Source organism: Ranitomeya variabilis, chromosome 3 (assembly GCF_051348905.1).
Source record: "Ranitomeya variabilis isolate aRanVar5 chromosome 3, aRanVar5.hap1, whole genome shotgun sequence".
NCBI classification, from domain to species: domain Eukaryota; kingdom Metazoa; phylum Chordata; class Amphibia; order Anura; family Dendrobatidae; genus Ranitomeya; species Ranitomeya variabilis.
This window is the reverse complement of record NC_135234.1, coordinates 712,357,015-712,375,034: the sequence shown is the minus strand read 5'-3', so window position 1 is coordinate 712,375,034 and position 18,020 is coordinate 712,357,015. Positions and strand designations below refer to the sequence as shown.

At 45.0% G+C, this 18,020-nt stretch overlaps 1 protein-coding gene across 4 annotated transcripts in view; it reads right to left on the bottom strand.

The window, feature by feature from the left end:
* SLC46A3 (solute carrier family 46 member 3) overlaps window positions 1–12,534 on the bottom strand; it is a 39,609-nt gene extending 27,075 nt beyond the window's left edge. The window contains exons 1-2 of one of the 4 annotated variants that reach the window (XM_077298289.1): window positions 12,399–12,534; window positions 3,483–3,725 (exon numbers count right to left, since the gene is read on the bottom strand). In XM_077298289.1, coding sequence (XP_077154404.1) covers window positions 3,483–3,674 — 192 coding nt within the window. In that variant the 5' untranslated portion in view covers window positions 3,675–3,725; window positions 12,399–12,534. Of the gene's footprint in view, window positions 1–3,482; window positions 3,726–7,468; window positions 7,745–12,398 lie in introns of those variants that run through there. The other 3 variants (XM_077298290.1, XM_077298291.1, XM_077298292.1) reach the window with 3 other exon arrangements.
* Between the last annotated feature and the right edge of the window lie 5,486 nt (window positions 12,535–18,020).

Below are 18,020 nucleotides of genomic sequence, written 5' to 3'. Positions count from 1 at the left end.
AGTAACCCGATATTTACCCTGGTTACCATTGTAAAAGTAATAAAAAAAACACTACATACTCACCTTCTGATGTCTGTCACGTCCCCCGGCGTCCGCGCTGCTGCTCAGAGCTTCCTGCACTGACTGTGAGCGCCGGCCGTAAGGCAAAGCACAGCGGTGACGTCACCGCTGTGCTTTAGGGGCTCACACAGTGCAGGGAAGCTGAAGGCGAGGGACGCGACAGGCACCGGAATGTAAGTATGTAGTGTTTTTTTTTTTTACATTTACACTGGTAACCAGGGTAAACATCGGGTTACTAAGCGCGGCCCTGCGCTTAGTAACCCGATGTTTACCCTGGTTACCCGGGGACTTCGGCATCGTTGGTCGCTGGAGAGCTGTCTGTGTGACAGCTCTCCAGCGACGCTGCAGCGATCGGCAGCTGCTGACACCAAGCCATAATCCCATTATCCTGATGTCACTGCATCAGCATGAAAAAAGGTGGTGTTGAACCAAGAAATTACATCACAAAACTTTTTTTTTTTAAATATCCTTATTTAGCTAAGAAAAAAAAAAAAAAAAAGCATTCATTGCTGTACAAAAATGCAAACTAAAAACGTGCATTTTTCCTGCCAAGAAATCCAGCAAACCCTAAGGGTATGATCTTTTTTTTTTTTTTTTTTTGAATAGCAGAAAATGCTTAGAAAACTCCTTTCCTCTGGGAGTTTTGGCAAGCTTAAGAGTCTTTTGCTAGCCATTTTTTGGTAATTTCCTGAGCAATCTTTCCTATTTTTTTTTTTTTTTTTTGGGGGGGGGGGCAGTATTCTCCAAACTGTTTTTGAACTCCATAAAGCAACCAAAAAAAATGGTAACGAAAAAACCAAAAAAAAACCCCAAAAAAACAGGCGTCCTTTTAGCCTTTTCATATTCATTTGTATTGCAAGTATTTAGAATCTTCCTAACGGAAAACGCTTGAAGAACGTACATTACTTCTTAGAGGCGCATTGTGTGTTTTACAAGGCCGGAATGTTTAAAAGAAGCTCAAAAGCCTGAACATGTGAACAACAAGTCGTTTTTTTACACAGAAAATAAATAACTTCATTATTTTGATCATTTTCTTTACAGTTTTTTTTTTTATTTTTTGTAGTTTTTCCCACACCCAAAAAAAATTGCTGGGAGTAAATATAACAACAACAACAAAAAAGGAGTGAGAATATACCCCAAAGTGCAAATACGATAAAAATCATTGACCAATGAAGCAAAATGAGTCGTCTACTCCCGAGATCATGATTGACGGCAGTCTTTATGGACACAAACAATCGCCTCCATGTTTCGCACACAGATCAGAGTGTTCGGTCAGCTGTAATATCGAATGATAGGACCAGTATTAACTGTAATAACACAAAACACTTAATATACAGACCATACACTTACCAGCTGTAATGCGGATCTGTCATATAGGACAATAATTGTGATACACAGAAACCCGTTCCTGCTCCTGATGGGCTACAGGCAAAACATGGCACCACTGCAAAGGATCCTGTCCTACCGCTCAGCAAGGGACTGGCAGATTGGCAATGGTGCTGCTAGGACCAACTACTCCTCTGATGACCCATAGTGACCCTTATTCCGCTGATGACCTATAGTGACCCTTATTCCGCTGATGACCTATAGTGACCCTTATTCCTCTGATGACCCATAGTGACACTTACTCCTCTGATGACCCATAGTGACCCTTACTCCACTGATGACCCATAGTGACGCTTACTCCTCTGATGACCCATAGTGACCCTTACTCCTCTGATGACCCATAGTGACCCTTACTCCTCTGATGACCCATAGTGACCCTTACTCCTCTGATGACCCATAGTGACCCTTACTCCTCTGATGACCTATAGTGACCCTTAATGCTGCCAATATATGGTCCTAGTTATACTCCATGTACCCAACAGCGAACCAAGGTGTCTGATGCTGTGTGCAAACATAATTATTCACCAACTACGCACCAAGTAAACGAAGCCTAAAGAGAAATATAATCACATGGTTGTATCCTATGACTAAGGATAGAAGAAAATAGTAATTAAAGGAACTGGTCTTACTAAAGGTATTTTTACTAAATGGATCATCCTTTTTAAAAAGTTAGAAGTTTCCAGTATATGTAATGACTATGGTGGCCCTGAACATTGCGCACACTATAAAGGAGGAGGGTAATGTATGGACTCCGTTCAGTTAGCACTGGGGGAGGAGGATTATATTTTACCATATAATATATTGCAAAAGCACCTTATTTTTTCAAAAATGAAAGAGCAGCATTTGAGAAAGCCCTTTAACGAAGCCATAAACGTTGGTCATAAGGTTTAGATCTACACTATCGCCGTGACCCAGTGAGGGGTAAGCCACATCCTGGACACTCGTGAAATATCCATTGGATATAACTGAGACTCACCTTGTGAACGAGGCCCCATCTCACGGCTGCTGGGAATGGCGGGGTGTCCACACACGGCGTCTCCATTTACTCCTTTGAAAGTTCCAAAAAGTCTTGCACAAATGTGCTAGGCTGTTGTGAAACTCCCATAGGAATTAATGGATCAAGGCCCCAAAAATAACAGGGCAAGGATAAAAGCAGGTAGAGAGCCATGCATGCCTGGCCACCTCGCAATTTCCAGAGATGGGGTCCAGTGATTGAAATAAATACAAGTCCCAGTAGTAGGATTCACATCTATCAGACATTTATGGTTATGCCATGGATTTCTGAGACGGGAATATTCCCAAAAGCCACATTCAGACATCAGATTTTCATGTACGAGGGCCAGCTTTGGTTTTCGCAGATCGCACATGTACCTGTAACAGTCTATGGGCTCATTCACAAGTCTGGGATTTTTGCTTGGTCCCCAAAAAATCATGGACACATGTCCGATTTTGATATGAGGAGCGGATCAAAATCAGCAATGCAAGGCTATGGCTCTATGAAAAATAAATATCAGACCGTACTTGGATGACGTCCAAGTGCGGTCCGATTTTCACAGACTGTCAGAAAGGAAAAGGTGAAAAATACTTTTTGCTCCATGTATGAGAAAAACTGATGCAACTTGGACCAACCACACTCTGATCAGGAGAATCGGACAGTTTTTCTTGTATGTGAGATAATCAGACGTCTGAATGAGGCCTAAGACCTAGACAGACTTAGCACTGAAGAGAAAATGAATTCTGCTGTTTATGTACAAAAGTTTGGAAATGTTGTAAGGGCCATTACAGGCCAAGTGCTCTCGGACTTCCCGGTAGATCCTGAGCCTTGTCTTTTGGCCATACTGGATGCCTGCACCCCTGACGGGAACAGAAGGGTCAGGGCTTAATGAGGAGAGCCGGCGCACGTCCCTGGCCCCTATCTCTACAGTACGTGTCTGCACATATCAGTCAGGGCTCTACTCAGGGCCATTGCTCTTAGTGTACAGGGGACAAATGCCCCGGCAGACTTCTAATATGGAGGCACTTTCCTACATTCTCACCTTCTGATGTGCAAAGTTGGGGTTAGTTTGGTTCGTCTCACAATGTGATATGTTGTCGCTGTAGAAGACCGTGGAGTTGAACTCTTCCTCCCAGAACCTCTGGTACACGAACTGCTGCATCAGAGGGTAGCTGGCAAAGCAGGCGAAGCAGTAGAAGGCCATGACTGGCTCCACCAAGTACACGAGGCCCATCTTTACTTCCGATTCTTTCACAGGGGAACCATCACATGTCTACAGTTACTGCTGGAAAAAGAAAGATCTGTTATTCTGCGCCTTATGAATGCAGAACCTTTTACAATTTTTGGACACATTTACAAACATTTCATTTTTTTGCCACTTTTATTAATGTTTGCAGATTTGCATCACAACTGAAACAGTGACAGATGGTCGTCATATACAGCCAGAGGTGTGAATTCCCAATTAAACATGTCCCACTGCTTTGTATCTGCAGCTGCTCTGCACATCCGTGTCTCCATGGTTACAGACTACACACAACCCGTGTAGTCTGATCCCCTGTGTCTCCATGGTTACAGACCACACACAAACCCTAAGTAGTCTGATCCTCCGTGTCTCCATGGTTACAGACTACATACAATCCCTGTGTAGTCAGATCCTCCATGTCTCCATGGTTACAGACTACACACAACCCCTGTGTAGTCTGATCCTCCGTGTCTCCATGGTTAGGCTAGGTTCCCATTGCGTTAATGGGATAGCGCTAACGGACAGCGTTGCACGGCGAAATTAACGCAGTGCACCGCGTCCGTTAGCGCTCCCATTGCCGGCAATGTTAGAGCGCATTGCTAGCGCGTGTCATTTTCGGCACGCGCTAGCGATGTGCCGGTCTTTTGTAGCGCGCCTCGGACGCTGCTTGCAGCGGCCGCGGCGCGCCAGAGGTCCGTTCCCCGCTCTCGCAGATCGGGGATCTGCGAGAGCGGGGTCGTTAACGCGACCCCTGAACGCGGCCCCGAAAAAGACATTGCGTTAGCGCAATCCGCTAGCGCTCGCGCTAAACGGATTGCACTAACGCAATCTGAACCTAGCCTTACAGACTACACACAACCCCTGTGTAGTCTGATCCTCCGTGTCTCCATGGTTACAGACTACACACAACCCCTGTGTAGTCTGATCCTCCGTGTCTCCATGGTTACAGACTACACACAAACAAATACATGCAATAAGTTAAAGAGGATGCCCACGACTATTTTATTTATTTTTTACTATGGGCCTAAAAGCTAGCAGGCAGGTACAGTAGTTGCTCACGGAGTCCTGTTTTACCAGGCATCAGTTCAGAGCGGTCACTAACCGCTCCTGCTGGAGATTCAGCTGCTCAAAGTCAGCAGACAGCTCTTTTTCTATCAGGCTGCTGTGTGGATGGGGGCGTGACTGCTGACGTCATGCTGATTGACAGCCGGTTCCCCACAGTTTGGAAGCCAGATCCCTGCCGCCTATCAGCATGACATTGGCAGTCACTCCCCATCAACACAGCAGAGGGGAAGAGAAGCCACTGCTCTGTAGACATGACGTCAGCAGAAGCTGCAGAATCACAAGCAGGAGCGGTCTGTGACCTCTTAGTGCCGGGCAGAGATCGCCGGGCACAACAGGCAGGTAGGGTAATTAGAAACTACCTCCCTTTCAGTGCTTATACCCGTAGTAAAGAAATTAAATAGTCCTGGATAATCCCTTTAAATGACAGACAGTGAAGCACACCCCATACATTACAGGGGGTGATATGTAGTACTATCTTCATATTTCAGCCCAGCAACCAGATTGCCAACCCCAGAAAACCACTTTATTGTCCCTATCACTGATCTCCATAGGTTTATTATCCAATTATTGAGGGTATACGTGGGCCCAGTAATACCAAGACCCAAAGCCAAGAATCACTGGGGGCACCTGATAGTAGCATCCTTCTATATGACTGGTGGGACCTCGCTACCACTTACAATGGAGAAGACATTATAAAAGCATTCAAGGACAAGAAAAGCATAAAAAGGTGGGGCTGACATATCACTAAATCGGAATACTAACCATCTTAAAGGGATTGCCCAGGGCAGAGACTGTTGCAATACTCAGACACCCTATAGCTCCCCATCTCATACTGACCCAGTCCGTGCAGGTCTCATCGTTCTGCAGACAGTCATCCAGAATCAATCACTGGATAAGTGGGGCGCCCAGGTTTCAATTAATGATTTGTTAAGTGGGCACTTAACCATTTCCTGTTTGTCAAGATAGGAACAAGGAGCAGAAACCAGCAGGAGCAGGGTAAACATCAGAAGGGGAGCTTCAGAGAATTGATGGGGGTGAATATTACTTATTTAAAGGGAATGTGTGTCTGGGATTTTGCTTTCCCAAATGAGAACAGCATAATTTTGGGGCAGAGACCCCGATTCCAGTGATGTGGCACTTACTGGGCTGCTTGCTGCAGTTTTGATAAAATCAGTTTTATCAGCTGCAGATTTAGCAGTTCTCTTGAATGCCCAGCCCTGTAAAACTCTGCACACACCACTGATTGGCAGCTTTCTGTGTACTGTGCGTAGGCAGAAAGCTGCCAATCAGTGGGGACGGGGTTATACAGACCTCATCAATATTAAGGACTGCATGGTAGCAGGTTTACTAGATCTCTGGTGATAACCTCCTGCTGATCAAACTACAGCAAGCAGCCCAGTAAGTGACACATCGCTGGAATCGGGGTCTCTGCCCCTCTACATCATGCTGCTCTCACATGAGGTGCCAAAAAACTTCCCTTTATTTAGTTTGTGCCCTTTAAACTTTAAAACATTTTTTAAATCTCCTTATAACTGCTTTAAATTAAAAACATAAATGTAGGTCATCCAAAGCATTTGCAGAACGCAGACTATTGAGAAAGATCACATTGTAAAACTGGCGAGTCACACACACATATTCGCTTCTCCACGCTGGAAATTTAATACAATGCAGCAAGAATTTTTTTTCCTGCTAACTTGATTTAAGCGTTATAACAAATAAGGGGAAATTGGAAATTAATTTATACTTTATTCAGTAAAACAGAAGAAAAATATGACTGCTTTATATCAGAAACAGCGCCACACCTGCCCGTGGGTTGTGTCTGGTATTGCACATCAGCCCCAATGAAGTGAATAGACCTGAGCTGCAAAAACACTTATAACCTGTAGACAGGTGTGGGGCTGTTTTTCTAATAGTGTATAACCCCTTTAATTTACTAATACCGATGCTATCAGAACAGATGGACTGAAATAAGCCGATTCCATTAGGCAGAAATGACTGTATACATGAGATCCTTATGTGTAGTATTATGGCAGAAGGAATCACGATAAACCGGTCCTTCCACTTTTGCTCTATTATTTGCCCTGATTCATGGGTATAAGTGATCTAGGTAGAATAAGAATCTTAACTCTGCATACAGATTAAATCTTCTCACAAACGAAATAATAACAACAAGGGAAATAACAGTGGTTTACGAAAAAAAAGCCCCCGTAAAAATATATAACCTTTATTAACATTACAGTACAAATACATAAAATACCCAAACGTAGAACAGCCTATATGTTAGGGCTCCAGAAGATAGTAGGGAAATATCCACCACTGATGGGACTAGGGTAATGTCTACTATAAAAAAGGTAAAGAGGTAAGCCCACCTTCACATAACATATAGAAGTGCCATAGATGTGCAGATACAGGCGATATATCCCTAGACACTATATTCTAATATTATGCCTACCTAGAGGCGGAGGTTGGCACCCTAAAAAATGCGAGAATGGTGCCCCTGCTCGTGCGATGGCTATCCCCAATCTCCTGATTATGCCCTATAAGATGATAATTAGAAATAGAAAGCCAGACGGCTTGTCATAGCAATGTACTAATGTGTTAGATTTTATAACAAAGATGGGGTCAACCAAAAATGTGACGTAAGTAAGGCGATAGAAAGTATCACTCTATACATGTCTAGTCGGAATGTGCCCGGGAATATGTATACAACTCCGTCTCACCTCTAGCATGCAATGCGAGGATTCAGAAGTCTGCAGTCACACAGAGTAACTGCAGACTTTCGTGCCAAACCTGGACAACTTCTGTAAAGGGTTCTATCCCATCAACTGGAGATGAAGCTACAGAAATCAGATGAGGGTTCCGGAATCAGAGCAGCTTCCTGAGAGTTGCAGGTCGCACCCTAGGCCGATTCTACAGCTCCATCTTCGGTGGTCGGAGTTCTTCCCATTCCCAGAGATAGTCGGGCAGGGTCCTCTCTCCTCCTGTAACAGTTATGACTTGTATGATTATTGTACTTGTTTTTATTATGTACACCCCTCCTCACATGTAAAGCGCCATGGAATAAATGGCGCTATAACAATAAATAATAATAGTGAAGAGAGCAGAGTACATGGCTTTTAGGTCAGGTCAGTAAGTTAGATGTGAGCAGTTTATGAGCGGCTGGTTATATCAGTAAGAACTGAGGAAGTCAGGAGATGAGCAGCTACCAGAGGTTTCGGGCTTATTCCCCTCTCACCTCAGAGTACATGCACACCCCACCGAGCCAACAGTACATGTACACGGGAAAATGGAGGATCAGCTGTTGTCCGACAGCAATCTAAGGGGATTTGTTTTGATCATTTCATACATGTGAGTGGGGAGACTTCTTCAGCGGATGCATGGATTCCCATAAACTTTAAAAAATTTCTGCGCAAAATTTGCCGCGTGTGTATACATCCTTACACGAACCACCCTTGTGACCCAAGGTGCCACCGAGTGCTCATCTCACATGGACGTTGCCCCCATCATTGCTCAATTTTAGACAGCAAAGGAAATGCTTTGTATCTAACCCTAAAATGCAAATGTGATAACGATCCTGGACCTCCAGGACAACGTTAGTACGACTGAATGCAGAAGATGAAAACACAGCGCCGATGTCTCCAGAACTAATATATCTAATTATAAGGCTTGTAACAAAATACTTGTAATCACAAACAATAAAACACGATCCCGCCTAATATAAAGCGCAGGTCATACAATTACCAGCTGTAATGTGGACCCGTCATCTAGGACAATGACTGGTAGCCTGTGACTCGCCTGCCGCTCAGGGCTGGAAGGTGACATCCGTAGCTTCTTGTGCTAGGTACAGCTCTGTACACACAGTGGGGGGTTACATTATGGAGAAGAAAGAAGTTAGAAAACACTCCTGTACCCCATCAGGGAATTCGGAGCTCGTGTTTGTGCACATGGAGGGTTTTCGCGGAGTCTGTGGAGCAGAACTGTGCAGAAACTCCCAAGTTTTCAAAGAGGATATAGAGAATTACTGCTCCAATTCAGTGTGCACATACCCTTAACATATATTTTCTCATCTTATTAAATGGGTAAAATTACAAAGTGCTTGTAAAAACAAGAAACTTTTGCAATTTACGGTACTTCTTATTAAAAATCCTCTCCATTGTTGGCATTTTTCATTTCATTGTGTACTGCTCGTTGCCAAGGATCCCGGCCACCTGAGCGGTGGCCCATTTCCTAGGCCAGGAGCGCCCGCCTGCAACGCTGCTCTGAAGCTGGACAGATTGCTGGATCCGAGAAGCCTCAGAGTACAAATCTCGGGAGAGTGGGCACAAGCGATCAGACGATCGCAGCTCCAAGTTCCCTTAGGGGACTATTAAATACAGTAAAAGAAGGTTTTTTAAAAATATTAAAAAAAAAAAAAAAGTTCAAATCAGCCCCATTAAAAAGAAACAAAAAAAAAATCCATACATTTAGTATCGCTGCGCTCGTAAAAGAAAAAAATATAATCTATCAAACTATTAAGTAAATTAATCTGATCTGTAAATGGTGTAATGATAAAAAAAATAGAAAGGTCATAATTATGTTTTTTGGCTGCTGCAACCTTGCAATAAAATGCAATAAGAGGCGATCAAAACATTGTATGTACCCTAAAATGGTATTGGTCAAGAAATCAGCTGAGGGAGCAAAACATAAGCCCTCACACAACCCCGATCCCCAAAAATGGAAATATTATCGGTCTTAGAATATAGCAACATAGGCACTTTTTTTTTTTTTTTTTTTTTTAAACCATTTTCCAATTCTTTTTTCACCACAAAAAAAAAAAACAAACAAACAAAAAAACAACAAATAAAAAAACAACACTATTAATGTATGGTATCTGCGCAATTGTACTGACTGGGAGAATCATATTACCAGGTCATTTTTACCATATAGTGAACATAGTAAATAAAAAAAAAAAAAAAAATCATTGTGGAGTTGCACTTTTTTTGGCAATTTCAACGCAACTGGAATTTTTTTCCCCGCTTTCCAGGGCATCACGATAAAATTAATGAGGCAATTAAAAAATACAACTCGTCCCACAAAAAACAAGTCCTCATACGACTATGTGGACGAAAAGAGAAAATAAAATAAAAAAAATATGTCGCTCTTGGAAGAAGGGGAGGAAAAAACAAAAGTGAAGCAACGGAAAATCACCCAGGGTTGAAAGGGGTTATCTCAAGTTTGGAAGTTATTATTGATAGGGGATAATGTCTCGGTCATTTGGGATTTAACCACTGATCCCGAGGACCTGGGGGGTGCGACTGGAGCAGTGCTCGAGCATGTGCTTATCCATTCCATTCACACTTGGGCTCATTGGGGACCCAGCAGTCAGACCCCCAGCAATCAGTAAATTACCCCATGGATAGGGGATCACTCCAACCTTAAAGGGGTTGTGCCATGAACAAAAGTTTATTTTAATCTACAGATCTTGGAATAATAATAATAATAATGTCCACAATTGGATGTGATAAAATAAAATGTTGCTTTGCTGAGATAATCTGATAAATGTGCCCCTGCTGTGTACTGTGTAATGGCTGTGTCTGACTGTGCAGGAACATGGTCTGATCATACCACAGCTCCTGGGCAGGGGAGGAAATAAGAGTATACAGACAGGACAGCATGGGAATCACAAATGATTCATTGTGGTAAAACAGTTTTTAAAAATAGACAGAGAAATACTTTATCTCACACAAATAATTAGATGTGACCCCATTCTGTCCTGTCTGTATACTCTTTTCTTCCCCCCTGGCCAGGAGCTGCGGTATGATCAGACCATGTTCCTGTACGGTCAGACACGGCCACTACACAGTACACAGCAGGGGCACATTTATAACATTATCTCAGCACAGCAACATTTTATTTAAACAAATCCAATAGTGGAAATTATTATTATTATTCCAAGATCTATTGATTAAAATGAATTTTTGTGGCACAACCCCTTTAAGACAACTCGATTAAAAAGGAGGGTTTTTTTTTATAAATTTGTTATTTAAAAAGGAAAATAAAAGATAGTAACCAGGGCTGTGCAGTCGGTAACCCAAACCACTGACTCCGACTCCTCAGCACTGGTCACTAGGGTTGAGCGAAACGGATCGGTCATTTTCAAAAGTCGCCGACTTTTGGCAAAGTCGGGTTTCGTATGACGCTTTCCCCGCCATTTTTTCAGCCAATGAAGGAGTGTGGGCAGCGTGATGACATGGGTACCGGCTCGCTTTGTGCGGCGTCACAGGGGGTAAAAGCGCCATCTTAACGTCTGGGATATAGCGATTCCCACAGTGAAACACAAATTTTGCAGGGACGGGAGAGAGGGAGAGAGAGAAAAAAAAAAAAAAAAAATATCCTCATAGACTTGCATTGGGTTTCGTGTTTCGGTCGGCCCCCCGACTTTTCCCAATAATCGGCCGATTTCACAGGATCCGACTTTCGAGACGGTCGGGTTTCACGAAACCCAACTCGATCCTAAAAAAGCAAAAGTCGCTCAACCCTACTGGTCACTACTGAGCATGTGCATAACGTGCAGCACAGATTCATCTCAGCTAAAATCCTGAGACCAGGAACAGAACTGACATTTATTGGACATTTCAGAACTTTCCCAAATTCTTAAGAAACCTTTACAGCACATCCTGCACTGAACTACTGCACCCAATGTATTATATATTTTAGGAGTCGGAGTCGCTCCATTTTATACCAACTCCACAGCCCTGACTGTAACATAAAACAACTCACTAGGATACGTACCCGAGCACCCACGATCCCGGATACGTAGCCGAGCCCCCACGATACCGGATACGTAGCCGAGCCCCCACGATACCGGATACGTAGCCGAGCCCCCACGATACCGGATACGTAGCCGAGCACCCACGATCCCGGATACGTAGCCGAGCCCCCACGATACCGGATACGTAGCCGAGCCCCCACGATACCGGATACGTAGCCGAGCGCCCACGACACTGGATATGTACCCGAGCACCTAGGATAATGGATACGTACTCGAGCACCTCGTTGTCACTCAGGTGGCGGGCGCGCTCGCCCGTCACTATTGGACACTCCTGATTTAAAACACGACAAAGCTAAAAGTGACAAAAAAAATGCAAGTAACCGAATTTAGCTAAAAATGCTGCAAACAACAAAGTCTCACAAAAACCTTGCCTGAAGCAAAACCCTACTCTAAATTCTAGTGACCGCTGCAGACAATCAGAAGCGACGCTGGCACGTGATCTGCAGCAATGAAGTGAACAAAGACCAATAGGGACCATGAAAGCCACAGTGCCGGGGGCAGCGACCTGCGGGACGCACAGATCACCCACACAGGCATTTTAAAGGGGAGTTATTTAGATTAAGGAACTCCCTTTAAATTGTTCTCTCGGTCACCCCTTTAACGTGTATCTGATAGCCCTGTTCCTACAGATACCAGCCCGCGCTGTGCTGCAGACCCCGGGCGGCCACTGTCACCCCCTAACCACTTCCCAGCCATCTTCTTTCACTTTCTGTAAGTTTCCTTCCTCTGATCATTTCCACCCGGTAATAAGTGACTCCCGCAGACAGCACGGACACTGCGGTACCGCGTGTGACACCGCAGACATGTGAATGCATAAGTCGCCCAGCAGCCGGTAATACCTGTATGGGGATCCCAGCGCCGCACTGAGCAGAGGCCGGTCTCACAGCAGCGCGACCCGTAGTGACACAAGCCGCCAGCACCGAGCACACTGGCACACTGAGCCGCTGTCACGCAACCTGACTGTTGTTGTCCCGCGGGTCCCCGCCCCACGCCTGTGCTCATTGGTCCCTGGTAATCCCCGCCTACTCAGCTCAGCAGGAGCTGCGAGCTGATTGGTGGCGAGCAGTGTCACTCTAGTGACGCGGCGTGTGTCCTAATTTCGAGGGGTAACTAACTAGAGAGGCCCCTATAGTGAGGGCAGAGGTGGAGAGTCACGGCGGACACGGCCGCGCTGAGGTGACGGAATTGCACACATTGCAATTTTGATCCCGTTTTTTTCAGCGCAGTTTTAGCTCAGAATCTGAAGTATCTCCTTGTACCAGCAGAATATTGAATTTCTGTCGATTTACTTTTCGTTCATTCATTCAGAGTTGTTGCAGCCAGAATTTTATCATTTTACCGAAGTTTCACTACATGCGTTATTTTGTGAGATGAGGTGTAGTTGTATTACAGTGGCATCTGTAAGGCCATGTTCGCACATAGCGTAATGCTAACTTTTTTTATTTAGTTTTTCGTGCAGATGTGAAGCAGCGTTTTTACTGCTTTTTTTATAGCACAGAAAAGCTTTGATACTTTGGTTCTTTATGCAGCGCCCCAGAGTCCTGGTCGTTGCAGTACTGATGCTCCGCCGCTATGGGGAGCTATGGTACGTCTGATGGCACTGAAGGAGTTCTTCTGACCAGGTATCACAGTCACCAATACACTTCACAGTCTGGCCTCCAGGGGGAGCTAAGGGTGCTATGTATTAGGCCACTCCTCACAGTCTGGTAAAACTGGGGGTTAGGCAGAAAGCTGACTGGGAATCGAACAGGCAACATCCAGTGGCAGAGGGTGTTGCAGGGAGAGACTCAGGGGGGGGTCCCTGTCAGGGGTGGGATCCTGACAGAGGCCTAGCGAACAGAGAGAACGCTACGGGACCGCGCCTGCCCTAGATAGCGGCGGTGCCCTAAGAAAGGATAAGAAGCGAGGTTTATTGTGCTGAGTGAGAAACGAGATCAACGCAACAAGGAGAAATACCAGTAGGAGTCGTGCTGTAAGACCGAGGCAACATCCTACTGAGGCGCATAACCGGTGGCCGGAACACCGAGGAAGTATAGAGCTCCAGGCCTAACTTCAAACCTACGGCAGGACAGTCAGTTATAGGCGGTGTTGTGAATTTGGATTCTGGGCTCCCCCGGTGGCTACTGGTGGAATTGAACTGGTGTCTTCATCTTCTCTGTTCACCTGTTCCCATCAAGATGTGGGAGTCGCTATATAACCTTGCTGCTTTGTTAGTTGCTTGCCGGTCAACAATGTTATCAGAAGCCTCTCTGTGCTTGTTCCTGCTCCTAGACAACTACTAGATAAGTTGGACTCTTGTCCATGTTTGTTTTTGCATTTTTGTTCCAGTTCACAGCTGTAGTTTCGTTACTGTGTCTGGAAAGCTCTTGTGAACAGGAATTGCCACTCTGGTGTTATGAGTTAATGCCAGAGTTTTAAAGTAATTTCTGGATGGTGTTTTGATAGGGTTTTCAGCTGACCATGAAAGTGTTCTTTCTGTCTTCTGCTATGTAGTAAGTGGACCTCAAATTTGCTAAACCTATTTTCATACTACGTTTTGTTATTTCATCTTTATTCACCGCCAATACATGTGGGGGGCCTCTGTCTCCTTTCGGGGTATTTCTCTAGAGGTGAGCTAGGACTAATATTTTCCTCTGCTAGCATTATTTAGTCCTCCGGCTGGTGCTGGGCATCTAGAATCAACGTAGGCATGCTACCCGGCCACTGCTAGTTGTGCGTTAGGTTTAGTTCATGGTCAGCTCAGTTCCCATCTTCCAAGAGCTAGTTCCTATATATGCTGATGCTATGTTCTCTTGCCATTGAGAACATGACAGTTTGACCGGCCCACAAAGTGTTAATTGTTTGGGCTGAAGCAGGAGATAGAGAAGTGTTTAAGGGAAATTTTTTTTTTTTTTTTTTCCCTTCAGAGTTTTGCTGCCTAGCCCTTAATTGCTGTCTAGCTGCTTCTTACCTCCTCTTAACCCTTGAATGGCTCTGTGTCCACCTGTTTGTAATGGATCTTCAGAGTGTAACTGCAGGTTTGAATAATCTCGCCACGAAGGTACAAAATTTGCAAGATTTTGTTTGTTATGCACCTGTATCTGAGCCGAGAATTCCTTTGCCGGAATTTTTCTCGGGGAATAGATCTGGGTTTCAGAATTTTCGAAATAATTGCAAATTATTTTTGTCCCTGAAATCTCGCTCTGCCGGAGACCCTGCACAGCAGGTCAGGATTGTGATTTCCTTGCTCCGGGGCGACCCTCAAGACTGGGCTTTTTCATTGACACCAGGGGATCCTGCGTTGCTCAATGTGGATGCGTTTTTTCTGGCCTTGGGGTTGCTTTATGACGAACCTCATTTGGAGCTTCAGGCAGAAAAAACTTTGATGTCCCTATCTCAGGGGCAAGATGAAGCGGAAATTTACTGCCAAAGATTCCGTAAATGGTCCGTGCTTACTCAGTGGAATGAGTGCGCCCTGGCGGCGACTTTCAGAGAGGGTCTCTCTGATGCCATTAAGGATGTTATGGTGGGGTTCCCTGTGCCTGCGGGTCTGAATGAGTCCATGACAATGGCTATTCAGATCGATAGGCGTTTGCGGGAGCGCAAACCAGTGCACCATCTGGCGGTGTCCACTGAGAAGTCGCCAGAGAGTATGCAGTGTGATAGAATTCTGTCCCGAAGCGAGCGGCAGAATTTTAGACGGAAAAATGGGTTGTGTTTCTATTGTGGTGATTCTACTCATGTTATATCAGCATGCTCTAAACGCACTAAAAAGCTTGGTAAATCTGTTTCCATTTGCACCTCACCGTCTAAGTTTATTCTATCTGTGACCCTGATTTGCTCTTTGTCATCTATTACCACGGACGCCTATGTCGACTCTGGCGCCGCTTTGAGTCTTATGGATTGGTCCTTTGCCAAACGCTGTGGGTATGATTTAGAGCCTTTGGAGACTCCTATTCCTCTGAAGGGGATTGACTCCACCCCATTGGCTAATAATAAACCACAATACTGGACACAAGTAACTATGCGTACTAATCCGGATCACCAGGAGATTATTCGCTTTCTGGTGCTGTATAATCTACATGATGATTTGGTGCTAGGATTGCCTTGGCTGCAATTTCACAACCCAGTCCTCGACTGGAGAGCTATGTCTGTGTTGAGCTGGGGATGTAAGGGGGCTCATGGGGATGTACCTGTGGTTTCCATTTCATCATCTATTCCCTCTGAAATTCCTGAGTTCCTGTCTGACTATCGTGATGTCTTTGAAGAATCCAAGCTTGGTTCGTTACCTCCGCACCGAGAGTGCGATTGTGCCATAGATTTAATCCCGGGTAGTAAATACCCAAAGGGTCGTTTATTTAATCTGTCTGTGCCTGAACATGCTGCTATGCGAGAATATATAAAGGAGTCCTTGGAAAAGGGACATATTCGTCCATCGTCATCTCCCTTAGGAGCCGGTTTTTTCTTTGTGTCAAAAAAAGACGGCTCTTTGAGACCATGTATCGATTATCGGCTTTTGAATAAAATCACTGTTAAATATCAATACCAATTGCCGTTGCTGACTGATTTGTTTGCTCGCATAAAGGGGGCTAAGTGGTTCTCTAAGATTGATCTCCGTGGGGCGTATAATTTGGTGCGAATCAGGCAGGGGGATGAGTGGAAAACCGCATTTAATACGCCCGAGGGCCACTTTGAGTATTTAGTGATGCCTTTTGGTCTTTCAAATGCTCCGTCAGTTTTCCAGTCCTTTATGCATGATATTTTTCGCGATTATTTGGATAAATTTATGATTGTGTATCTGGATGATATTCTGATTTTTTCGGATGACTGGGACTCTCATGTCCAGCAAGTCAGGAGGGTTTTTCAGGTTTTGCGGTCTAATTCCTTGTGTGTGAAGGGTTCTAAGTGTGTTTTTGGGGTACAGAGGATTTCCTTTTTGGGATATATTTTTTCCCCCTCTTCCATTGAAATGGATCCTGTCAAGGTTCAAGCTATTTGTGATTGGACGCAGCCCTCTTCTCTTAAGAGTCTTCAGAAATTTTTGGGCTTTGCTAACTTTTATCGTCGATTTATTGCTGGTTTTTCGGATATTGCTAAGCCATTGACCGATTTGACTAAGAAGGGTGCTGATGTTGCTGATTGGTCCCCTGATGCTGTGGAGGCCTTTCGGGAGCTTAAGCGCCGTTTTTCCTCTGCCCCTGTGTTGCGTCAGCCTGATGTTGCTCTACCTTTTCAGGTTGAGGTCGACGCTTCTGAGATCGGAGCTGGGGCAGTGTTGTCGCAGAAAAGTTCTGACTGCTCCGTGATGAGGCCTTGTGCCTTCTTTTCCCGTAAATTTTCGCCCGCTGAGCGGAATTATGATGTTGGGAATCGGGAGCTTTTGGCCATGAAGTGGGCTTTTGAGGAGTGGCGCCATTGGCTTGAGGGGGCCAGACATCAGGTGGTGGTATTGACGGACCACAAAAATTTGATTTATCTTGAGACCGCCAGGCGCCTGAATCCTAGACAGGCGCGCTGGTCATTATTTTTCTCTCGGTTTAATTTTGTGGTGTCATACCTACCGGGTTCTAAGAATGTTAAGGCGGATGCCCTTTCTAGGAGTTTTGAGCCTGACTCGCCTGGTAACTCTGAGCCCACAGGTATCCTTAAGGATGGAGTGGTATTGTCAGCCGTTTCTCCAGACCTGCGGCGGGCCTTGCAGGAGTTTCAGGCGGATAGACCTGATCGTTGCCCACCTGATAAACTGTTTGTTCCTGATGATTGGACCAGTAGAGTAATCTCTGAGGTTCATTCTTCTGCGTTGGCAGGTCATCCTGGCATTTTTGGTACCAGGGATTTGGTGGCAAGGTCCTTCTGGTGGCCTTCCCTGTCACGAGATGTGCGAGGCTTTGTGCAGTCTTGTGACGTTTGTGCTCGGGCTAAGCCTTGTTGTTCTCGGGCTAGTGGATTATTGTTGCCCTTGCCTATTCCTAAGAGGCCTTGGACGCACATCTCGATGGATTTTATTTCAGATCTGCCTGTTTCTCAGAAGATGTCTGTCATCTGGGTGGTGTGTGACCGTTTCTCTAAGATGGTCCATTTGGTTCCTCTGCCCAAGTTGCCTTCTTCTTCCGAGTTGGTTCCTCTGTTTTTTCAAAATGTTGTTCGTTTGCATGGTATTCCTGAGAATATCGTTTCTGACAGAGGGACTCAATTCGTGTCTAGATTTTGGCGGGCATTCTGTGCTAGGATGGGCATAGATTTATCTTTTTCGTCCGCTTTCCATCCTCAGACGAATGGCCAGACCGAGCGGATTAATCAGACCCTGGAGACATATCTGAGGTGTTTTGTGTCTGCTGACCAGGATGATTGGGTTGCTTTTTTGCCATTGGCGGAGTTCGCTCTCAATAATCGGGCCAGCTCTGCCACTTTGGTGTCCCCGTTTTTCTGTAATTCGGGGTTTCATCCTCGATTTTCCTCTGGTCAGGTGGAATCTTCGGATT